Source organism: Mesitornis unicolor, unplaced genomic scaffold, assembly GCF_000695765.1.
Source record: "Mesitornis unicolor isolate BGI_N332 unplaced genomic scaffold, ASM69576v1 scaffold13820, whole genome shotgun sequence".
Lineage (NCBI taxonomy): Eukaryota > Metazoa > Chordata > Aves > Mesitornithiformes > Mesitornithidae > Mesitornis > Mesitornis unicolor.
Window position 1 is genome coordinate 1 of NW_010160356.1, and position 11,130 is coordinate 11,130.

At 43.4% G+C, this 11,130-nt stretch overlaps 2 protein-coding genes across 2 annotated transcripts; one reads left to right on the plus strand and one right to left on the minus strand.

Moving 5' to 3' along the window:
• Nucleotides 1-2,228: 2,228 nt before the first annotated feature.
• Nucleotides 2,229-6,537, plus strand: MAD2L2 (MAD2 mitotic arrest deficient-like 2 (yeast)). Its single transcript, XM_010189766.1, has 8 exons — nucleotides 2,229-2,275; nucleotides 2,502-2,620; nucleotides 3,171-3,242; nucleotides 4,153-4,253; nucleotides 4,377-4,471; nucleotides 4,581-4,654; nucleotides 5,651-5,743; nucleotides 6,044-6,537. The coding sequence occupies exons 1-8, from the start codon at nucleotides 2,236-2,238 to the stop codon at nucleotides 6,083-6,085; spliced, it is 636 nt and encodes a 211-aa protein (XP_010188068.1). The 5' UTR covers nucleotides 2,229-2,235; the 3' UTR covers nucleotides 6,086-6,537.
• Nucleotides 6,538-8,003: 1,466 nt separating this feature from the next.
• LOC104544805 (F-box only protein 6-like) lies at nucleotides 8,004-11,036 on the minus strand. Its single transcript, XM_010189777.1, has 6 exons — nucleotides 10,946-11,036; nucleotides 10,601-10,768; nucleotides 9,917-10,043; nucleotides 9,187-9,282; nucleotides 8,742-8,877; nucleotides 8,004-8,150 (listed from the first exon to the last, which is right to left on the minus strand). Exons 1-6 carry the CDS (start codon nucleotides 11,034-11,036, stop codon nucleotides 8,004-8,006), a joined length of 765 nt encoding a protein of 254 aa, XP_010188079.1.
• Between the last annotated feature and the right edge of the window lie 94 nt (nucleotides 11,037-11,130).

Consider the following 11,130-nt stretch of genomic DNA (forward strand, 5'->3'; position numbering starts at 1 on the left):
CCCGAAAGCCGCGATCTGTCCTGCCGTCGGCCCGGTCCTTAGAGGAACCGTTGTGTGAAACGGTGAAGGCGCGTTTGGGGATTCTCCCTTCTGCTCTCTGAGGCCATGAAGAGGGCAGGGTGCAGCGCAAGGCGATGTGAAGGCCTGTGCTGGTTATTCTGGGCTAGTGCGGGAGCCCATGTAACAGGCACGGGCACTTTGAAGATGATGGATTCCAAATGACATGATACCCCTGCCTCCTTGCTGCCCTTTTCTTCCGAAGTAAGGGGTTGCTGACTTCCAAACAGTACCACAAAGGAAAGTGCAGGCTTTCTTTTTCCTGGTACCTACTCCTCCTCATTGCCCCTGGCCATCCCTCAGTGCTTTTTTGTGCTGGAAAGGTGGGGTGACTTTTCTGGAAATTGACCTGGTACATATAGGACAGCAAACAAACAGATGAAAGGCTGTTAACTGCGGCACTGCTCCAATCAGTTAATCCAAAACATTAACATGAGGGAGTATTAGATGTGTGGTTCTTAGGTCTAACCTTGTGACTGTGATTAAGAGTGGGTCTCTTGGGATGCTGTTGCCTTACTGTGGCCTCAGTTTAACAAAGGGAGATGTTTAGGTGAGGATGTGAATCTAAACCTCTAAAAATGCAGATTCTTTGTGTTGCTCTGATGCAGATGTTTTGTACAGATTTGAGAGTTACTGCAGCTTAAGTATCTTCATTCTGTTTATTGTAGCAGATCACTAATATTCCAGAGAGCCTTTGTAGTGGTAAGATTCTGATTTAAAAAGGGAGAGTAGCTCCTTATTTTGTGAGAGTTGAAGTAATCCTTTGTAGGTCTGAAAAACATGGTTTGTTGCAACTGAAGCAGCTTGAAAATCAGTGGCTGAACAGCTGACTGGGATGACTCTGGCTTATTGGAGGTCTGTGTAGACACCTGTGTTACTGATGGAGCCACAGTGCTCCTGGAGGTGTTTAAAGAGAGATGCATTTTATGAACAATGGTGCTGCTCTTAGTGGTTACAGTTCGCGTGCATGCAGAGAGTATGGATAAAATAATGAAACAAATTAAAATCTGTAGTAGAAAATTACATACACTCTAGCTTAAAACATGTAAGGCACAGACTGCGCTATGTAAGGAAAGCTGTTGGAACACTGGACCCCAGTGCCTGCTGTTTGATTGTTGGCACGTGGTATTTGATTTGGCACAATAATGTGTTGCTCTTTTTAATTGTCACAAATTTCAGGCTCCCCAGGGAAGTGGTCACAGCACCAAACCTGAAGGAGTTCAGGGAGTGTCTGGGTGATGCTCTTAGTCAAATGGTTTAGATTTAGGTGGTCCTGTGAGCAGCAGGGAGTTGGACTCCATGATCCTTATGGGTCTCTTCCAACCAAGCAATTCCATGACTCTGTGTGACAAATCTCGTGTTATCTCAGTTATGCAGCTGTGCAAGATTTCATTTTCTTGAGACTAGAGGCAGACTCTGAAGCTCTTGGTAGTGGACAGCAGATGGGCAGTACCTGTGTTGTGCAGTGTCAATAGAAGGTGCAGATCCTGGCCTGAACAAGCAATGTTTCATGGTGGTGAGAGAATAAACCCATAGAACTGATAAGTTGTTGTGTTATAAGGAGATATAGGGGTTAGAAAAGGAGTATGTTACGAGAACACTTGTGTGGCTTTAAGAAAATAGTGTTCTGGTGCTCCTGAAAAGTGATTGTCTAAACTTGCACAGAGTCACAGAATCATTTAGGTTGGAAAAGACCTTTAAGATCATCAAGTTCAACTGTTAACCTAATGCTACCAAGTAGGAATCGTGAATTCTCCAGTCGTAGCAAAATGCATTAATGAGGGAGACAGTGAAGAACTGTGGTCTGGACAGATTTTTTGCCTTTTTTTCCCAATAAATTAAAAAAATAAAAGCAGAAATTAAAAACTAAAAGCAGGAATTAAGTTATGAGTAATTTGTCAATCTGAGGTGTGAGCCAGAACATACAGAGCGGTGGTACTGTCTTTGTTCTTTTGCACTACTGGTGATTTCTGACGGTGGTGTTGCTTATGAAGAGTGCTTAAACCTTCCACAGGTTTGTTGTGGCAGTGTTCATGTGGCTGTGAATAAGCGCAGAGGACAGTTTGGGTCTGAGCTCAGCAGTACTAAGGAAGTGGATGGCTCCCTGGATGATAATTTTAATAATACAGGAGCCAGAGGATAAACATTTTTTGTTCTTACTTCCAGCTTCTGGGAAAGATGACCACTCTCACGCGGCAGGACCTTAACTTTGGGCAAGGTAATGTGTTGTGCTAAGCTGCAGACTGGTGTGCTTGCAAGGCTTCTTGTCACATAAGCTTGTTGGAGGGTTGCTCTATCCCTGAACTTCCTGCAGGTAAGGGGAAGCAGGTGAAATATATGCGGAGAAAAATACCTTAAAAAGAAAATTCCTATGAGTATATGGTATTGCTCTGCATGCTTCACCCCCCCACCCTACTTCAGCATCCTTTACTTTTGTTTTTCAGTTGTTGCAGATGTTCTTTCAGAATTTCTAGAAGTGGCTGTTCACCTGATCTTATACGTCAGAGAAGTTTACCCTATTGGGATCTTTCAGAAGAGGAAAAAATACAACGTACCTGTCCAGGTAGGAGATTTTCCTGGAAGCTGACAGCCACATGAACAAGCAAAAGAGCTGGAATTGGTCAACACTCACCAGAACAAACTAAAGCCCTTCCAGAGTTTGTTTTAATGTGCAAACTCATTTTTTGAAGAGAACATAGTTCCTGCCAATAGGGAAAACAGGCCTGTAGCTGAGGATAGAGCAGTACTCAGGGAACAAACACATCATGGACAACAGTAGTAGGCAGTTACCCCAGCTATGTGCAGTAAGGTAATGTGAAAGCATGCTCCCTAGGAAGTAGAGGTGGCTGGAATATACTATTCCTAATATACTACTGTGGGTATATATTCCCAGTACATGACCACTGTGTGGGTACAGTGGTCTGTGTCAGCTACTTAGCCCTTCTATGAAAGAATTACTGGTTCAAATCGGCAACTTAGCAGTGAATAGTGCTATTTGAAGCATGACTCAAGTGTCTTGTAACACACTGGTGCTTCTGTTTAAATCTTCCTGTTCAGCATTGTCCTGGTTCACATCAGAACACAGCTCTGACTATTCCCTGTATTTGCTGCAGATGTCCTGCCACCCGGAGCTGAATCAGTACATCCAAGACACGCTGCACTGCGTAAAGCCGCTGCTTGAGAAGGCAAGATCCTACTGGGCACCTGGGAAAAGTACTCCAAGGGATTTTGATAGAAACTAAAGGAACGCAAATAGTCTTTACTGCAAAATTTATTTACAGTTTACCATATACAATATACTAGCTCATAAAGTTACTAAAAATAGCCTCCATAACCTTTGCTTGCAGTTAAGGCCCTGCCTTGCTGCTGATCGTTGTCATTTAGTTACATCTAATAAATGCACATGAGGATATACATCTGTATGTTTTCAGTTACCTCATCTTACATGTTAGTGTTCTACTTTTGAATACCTTGAAGTTTAAGCACCTTTCTGGCAGAGCAGTCTGAATACGTTGCTGTAAGCTAGCAAGCAAAGGTTTGTTTGAATTCTAGGTTTTGTAAGAGAAAGGTGTGACCATATGAAACACGTCAGGAGGTAGGAAGCTGGCAGATTTTGAATTTTCTGCTCTTTACAGACAACCTTAACATGCATTTAGAGAATGGGAGTAAATCAGTCTTACATTATGATAGTACAAAGCTGCTATATTTGGCCAATGATCTAAGCGTATCTTAACTTCCTTATCATTGTCCATTCCAGAGTGATGCAAGGAGATGGCTGTACATCTCCTCTTTTGTTCCAGAACAGTATCTAGAGAAATGCGCTGTTTAGAGCGCTTTATCTCCCTAGGCCTTGGCAATAAACTATCAGTTTAACATCCAGCAAGAAATGGCTTTGCAAAAATTTGTTTTTGTTTTCTTTTTTTTTTTCTGATTGGTAAGAGTAATCTGACAGTACTCAATTTGTTATCCAAATAACAGCTAGTGCTGGAAGACACAACAAATAAGCATACTCCCACTTCAGAAGCATGTGAAGAACACTGGGGGCAGAAGACAGCTTGTTTTAAGGAAAGCATTTTTCTATCTTTGTTTTTGCAGAATGATGTGGAGAAAGTTGTGGTTGTGATCCTGGATAAAGAGCACCACCCTGTGGAGAGATTTGTCTTTGAGATCACCCAGCCGCCTCTTCTGTCCGTTAGGTAAAGTTTCCATTACTGCTTGTCCGTGGTGTCCAACACCTGCCTCTGCAGAGGGGTTCTGGAAGCAGCTCCAGGCCCCAGTACTTTGCTGCCTGCCAGTAACAGCCGCTGTCTCCTCACCAGTTCAGAGTCCCTGCTGTCTCATGTGGAGCAGTTACTGCGTGCCTTCATCCTGAAGATCAGCGTGTGCGATGCTGTGCTTGACAACAATCCCCCAGGTAAACACATCATACAGCCTCATGGCACGGCAGTGCCTGATTAGAGACAAACAGTGTCTGATCCTCTGTTAGCTGTCCCCTGATCTGGAGCCTACCATTTCTCTTGCAGGTTGTACTTTCACAGTTCTGGTTCACACCCGGGAGGCTGCCACAAGGAACATGGAGAAGATCCAAGTGATAAAGGTGAGTGGTAGCTCTGGCCACTGATTGTGTGTGAGCAAGCTGCAGAGCAAAGTCTGGAAATTACAGCGTTTCTGCATCGCTGAGGTTAAGGCCACTAGGTGCACTTCACAACTTTGCTTTGAATGTGTTCAAATGGTTTACTCTGAGCACATTCACCACACACCAGCCACAGTTGCAGATAATAGCTGCTTCAGTACCTGAATTAGATTGTAACAATACTTACTGCGTAACGCCTGCTCAGTCACTTTAAAGTACTCTGACATATAGAATAGGTACTTGAATTTAAGCAACAGGAAAAAAAGCCCTCATCCCACATCCACTACGTCTGGATGGCTGCTGATTCTTTATAAATAGCAAGGAAGACCAAGATTCAAGTAACTAGTGAGTTTTGGGTACACAAATGCATTTTATCTTGCAGGAAAGTGTGTGCAGATCACTTTTTAAAGCAAGACTTTTTTTTTTTGTTAAGAATTCTTGCTTAGTTTCAGGGAAACTTTTTTCCCTGGACTCAAGTTATTTTGGGTGTCCTAAGGCACAATTAATAAAGCTGGGGAAGTATAAAACTGTTCTAAAATGGAAGTCTGCTGCGTACTGCTTAGTAATGGAAACTGGTAGTACAGTAGGCCAACCTTTAAACTTGCAAAGCAGGACAGAAACCCACACCCTGAGCATTCTGGAGTTGTAGTTAAATGCTGGTGTAATGAATGGAACATGCTAGCTAAGAGCTTATTTTTTTAAAGTGAGAGGTTGCCTTTGGAATAAGTGAAGTGCCTTAACATTAGTTTGATGCTGTAACTGAAGATAATTATGCCAAGTCTTGGGCCCAAGCATGTAAGTGTTACAGTTTGCTGTTATGAAAGGTTTGAGTGACCCGCTTCTTCCGTCAGTCACTAGGATCTCAGTCACTTAATGCTGGCCTAGTGCTGAGAAAGAGAGAGCTCACCTTGCAGTCTGCCAGGCTCTCTGCAAATAAATCACCTTGTGTTCCTGCCCTAGGATTTCCCATGGATCCTCGCTGATGAACAAGACGTGCACATGCATGACCCCCGGCTTATTCCCCTGAAAACTATGACATCTGATATCTTAAAGGTGAGCAGTGCATTCTGGCTGCAGAGGTGGCTGAAGCTGGATGTAGTTCTAGGCTTTGTCTACTCTGATGCCAGCTCTACAGTTTTTTGCAGGGCAACAGTTTTAATATTGCTGAGCAGTAACTTAGTCTTGCAGATGTCTGTGCCAGTAATGAAAACAGGGCGCGATTCCTCATAATAAAACAGGAAATCTGGTTATAGGGAAGGTACAAACTCTTCCTGTGTAGCTTGTTGTAGATGTTGTTTTCCCATTCACTTACCTTCATATCAAACAGAACCGATACTTGTTTCTCTCCTCCAGATGCAGCTGTATGTAGAAGAACGAGCCCACAAGGGCACCTGATTTCAAAGCTTCCTTGCCTTCAAGCCTCATCTGATCTTCCAGTGGAATAAGAGATCTCACAAACCATACCTTGATATCAGCTGGCCTTCTGGGTGAATGTAGAGCAGTTGCTGCCTCTTTATTTCAAGTGCTCTTACCACTGTATATAGAACTGACTTGGAATGTGGAGCCAGAGCCTGTTCCCTGTACGCTCATGTGTGAGAGTGAGTAGAGGTTTTGTTCCAGTGCACCCCTGGGCGCAGGATGTAGCCAACTGCAGTGTGCAGTCAGCGCTTTCTACAAATCGAGTTCTCACCTTAACAGAGCATCTCCATTGCACATTGGTAGTGACATACCGCGATCTGTTACGTGCTCCACCAGAGCAATGGACTCCTACTAAGGGTGAGTGAGGCCTTACATAGTGTCTGTCCACTGTGACTGTCCCAAATACTCTTCAATAAATACTAAGTTTTACCCTACTTGACCTAGGCTGAGTTCTGTCCAAACCAGCCTCTCCCTTTAAGTGAGGAAGTATTTCTATTTTGTGTGGACCTGTGTATTTAATGTGAAGCTTCCACCACTTTTCCATACCTTTTCTGGAACATATGTGAGATCTGTCACTCCTATGAGGCACCAACAACCTTGGCCTCTCCCCATTCCATGGGAGAGCTTTCACCCCTAAGTGGCATTAGCAAGGTGGAATTAGTCTGTCCAGCAAGGACACTTGCCAAATGTTCTACTCCTAACAGGGAACAGAAAAATGACACTTAATTCTACACCTGTCAGAGGAGATGGGGGACACCTTAGTCTTGGCTCTATGCATACAGGAGTAGAAGACATTGTCCATAGTATTTGAGCTGAGCTTGTTGGTCAGAGCATTTGATAAGACAGCCAGTAAAGTACCTCCCTGCTTTCAAGGAAAAAGTGCAAGAATACATTAGATCAAGGTGTGCATTGCTTTAACATTTTATATAGGGTTAGACTGTGCAGTACACACCAAGTACTTTGGTAGTAAAGGTAGCATGGAAAAAGCCCAGCACAATCAAAAGGCACTTATCTTACAAACCTTATGGGATTTATCTCCTCTTTCTCTAGCTGTTTATTCAAGCAATGGTGGGCTGTATTTGGACAGGGAAGGCATATAACACTTTGATGGTAATTCCTTACCATTTCTGTAAGTATCTAAAAGGCAGTGACACAGCATTTATGAAAAAGGGTTGACAGTTTCCTTATGCTATAAGAGGTCTGATGTGAAAGATAGAATACCAGGTTGGAAGGGACCACACAGATCATCTAGTCCAACCTAAGGTAAAAGTACAGTTTAAATGAGTCAGCACCCTGTCAAACTCACCCTTAAAACTGACCAATATAGGGGAATCCACCAGTTCCCCTGGGAGATTATTCCACTGGCCGATTGATCTCATGGCAAAAAAAAAAAAAAATCTCTTCTGGAGTTCAAAATACATGTTTTTATACATAAACTGAAACAGGAGAATACCATACAAAAGTCTCTCTGTAGCAGAGCCCTTGAGGACAGCATTGATAATCTGAAATGAAACATTTTAGCCTTATTCTTTCATAAGTTCCATAAACAAGTAAGAAGGGGTTTCTATTTAAGACTCAGTGTTTGGCTGTAGCATAAGGACATATTAACTAGAAAAGAGAGATGTCATATTTAACTGTCCTAGTCTTCCTCCTGTGGAAGGACATGAGTAACTGCAGTAACATCCATGGTACAGGATGAAAAATGAAGACACAAGTCCTTCCAAAGGGCTGGGTCTGCAGAAGTTCTGCTGTGAACAAGAACTGGTTGCTTGTATTTGAGATCAGCTGGGCAAGACGAAGCCAGGACACTCACCCAGAGAGTACAGACAAACAAGTGCACCTGAGACCACCTGATTACAGTCCTGAGGTAAAAGTAAACACTTATATTGTGCCTTCAAAACAATGTGCGGGGGCCAATGGTGATGCTGCTGTTTGTCACTCGGATCCCGTACCATCCTGCCCAGAATTGGGTGTCTTGGCCTCCATGCTGAAACCAGATGTAACGAACTCCAGCTGGGTAATTCTGGAAGGTGTGAGACATCTGAAAAGACAAGAGAAAATTCTTCTTAATTTGCTTAAATACAACTAGCACTGATCAAGAAGCTCAGACAACTACACTATGTGAGTCTTGATCTTGAGTCAAACATAATAGTAAGCTTGATTCTTGACTACATTTGTCTTGTAAGCAACAGTGTAATGGGGCATCTACAGCCAGTCAAACCAGTTAAAACATGTTTAGCAGTTTGGGAAGTAATGTCTGCAAAACTTAAAATTACATCCATGCAGTAGTTTTAAAACAAAGCTTTTTTGATCCAATAAAAAAAGAGCTGTGTTCTTGTAGCTTGGTCATTTAGACAAAAACTTAAGTGAAAAACAATTAAAGCGACTGAGCTACAATAACACAGAAGCCAAGGGGGTAACTCTTTAGAAAACACTGGGCACACCTACAAACCAAACCTAGCCCTTTCATGACACTACTGCTGCTTCAGCATTGTCCACAGCAAGGACTGACTTAGCTTTTGCTTTGTGTAGAGGAGGTAGGGCCACTTGGGACTTCTGGCCAGATAAGGCTTGCAAGATTCAAGTGTCACAATACTGATGTAAAGCTACTGCCCACAGGGCTGCTGCTTACTTCGTGCCACTTTGCGTCACTCCACTGCTCTATAACCACTGGCTCGGGGTGGAACTCCTCAAGGACAATGTAGTCTTCAGAAAGCAATCTCACTGTGATTTCGTAGCGGCACCCACAGTCAAATCTGGCAGCATACCTAGAGAGGCAGGGAGTAATCATGAAGCAGGTTGTATGTACAGCATTAGTTTCCTTTAGTGTTCACAAACAGTCTCCAAGGGGATCGCCATCTGCAGAGGACAAGGGATGTCATCCCCATAGCTATGAAGAAGTTCTAAAACTTCCAGCTATCTTGCTCTTCACAGGATTGCCACCTCCTTACAGCCCATGGAATACACTTAGATTTAGCTTATGCTTTACTCAAGAGCTACAACTCCAAAAAGATGAACTAATTTTATAGCATAAAAATTTAAAGCAGAAATTCCAGTTTTTCAGTGCATGCACTTACCAGTCCTTTACTACAATTTCAGGCCGTTTCTCATCCATCAACTGATTCCAATATCCTTCTTTCTGCAGGGTAATGAGTTGAGACTTGAAGCATGGCCTGCAACAGCAATAGAAATATTCACAACTTCACAAAATGCATCTCTTCCTTCTCAGTGTCCACACTTTCCCCAAAAGCCCATCCCAACCTTGAGGGCCTGCAAGGCTGAGGCATGCCTTTTTCTATAGCCAGAACTAGAGAAGGAAATTAACTGGTTTACCTAGGGGTGAAGCTAAAGAACAGTGGTTACCTACAAACTGGATTAAGAGGGGTGCCTGTGCTTGTATAGCACATATTGGTAACAGGAAACTACTGCTTTTACTGCTGACAGATTTTATTGCAAGCATGACAACCACACCTACCACTCTTAGAGGTTACAGAGCTTTGACTTTGTCAGGTAAGCTTGTCAAATGTTAACCTTTGCCAGAAGGAAGTGGATTATCATGAATACAAAAAAGTTACAGAAAATTCCTGCTAAGGACAGAGAAATTTAGTACATACTGCAGTTAATTCTTTCAGCCATACACCCGCCTCTTTAGATGAACTAGTATAAAAGGTCAATTAAGCTTCTTCCTTTTCCCACACATGGGCTAAGGGTCAGTGACCTGCCTCAAGCCTTTGAGCCCGTAGTGCCTTTGCAGACAGAGGAGGAAGCAGGTCTCCCAGGTCCAGATTGCTGGAATCCAGTTCTTACCCATATGAAGTGACAAAGTATTTGTGTACTTTGGGGTCTGGCATCTCTCTTCCATGAGCTCCAGGTAGTTTCTCAATCTTCCAGTTGTCTCCATTGTTCTTATCAATTTTCCAGTGCTGAAAATTCTCTAAAAACATAGGTACCAGAGATAAGCGTTAGGACCTCACTTCCATTTCCAGCAGTATCTTTGCTAGATTTTGGCTACAAAGAATACTAGGAACCTACTCGATGAGTATTCAGGTACAGTGTATCTTTCTACAGCTGGAAGTGACTCCTGTCTTTATGTTGCCATTGCTTTTAATGTAGCTGTCAGCAGCTACCACAACTAGGTAGCAACTTTCTAACAGCATAAGAAACTCAGTCAGTAATAAAGTACAGCTTCTGCAGTCATATTAGTCAAGTCTTTGACAACAAAGTTTCCCTAGCTGCCTGAATATTTAATCCTGATACTTGATAGTTTCATGACCATGTTGTACATACTGTGCAAATTAACCGTCACTGGCTGCTGGGGCCTTAGTAACTTCTGAGAGTTGTCTGGATGTTTGCTTGTGGATGGGAGCCAGCAGAGATGCATCAGTAGCCGCCCAGTCCCACCACACCAGCAGTACTCGAGTCATGCAGGCCACTGACTCATTCTGACTGTTGGGAAACTCTTAACCCTCTATTATAAATAATTAAACAAACCTTCAGCACAGGGATTTTTGATTAAATTTCTCTTCAAGTTGCAGAGCATATAGAAGGCCTTCCAGTCAGAGATGCTCCTGTCCAAACTTGGGATATAAAACCCCTCACGCTGGCACTTGCGCTTCCATAGGGTGACCAGGTCCACCACATCCTGACTGTTGGGAAACTCTTAACCCTCTATTATAAATAATTAAACAAACCTTCAGCACAGGGATTTTTGATTAAATTTCTCTTCAAGTTGCAGAGCATATAGAAGGCCTTCCAGTCAGAGATGCTCCTGTCCAAACTTGGGATATAAAACCCCTCACGCTGGCACTTGCGCTTCCATAGGGTGACCAGGTCCACCACATCCCCAGGTGCAGACCAGATCCCGGGCTGGGAGCTGCGAGAACAGCTCCACCAGGACATCTTCCGGGAGGTCGCAAATGGTTGTCATCACCGACTGACCGCTTCCGTGACAGGCCGTGGGGTGTGCGACAGAAAATCCCCGGGCACCTACAGCACAGCGCTTCGGGAAGCAAGCCGCGTTT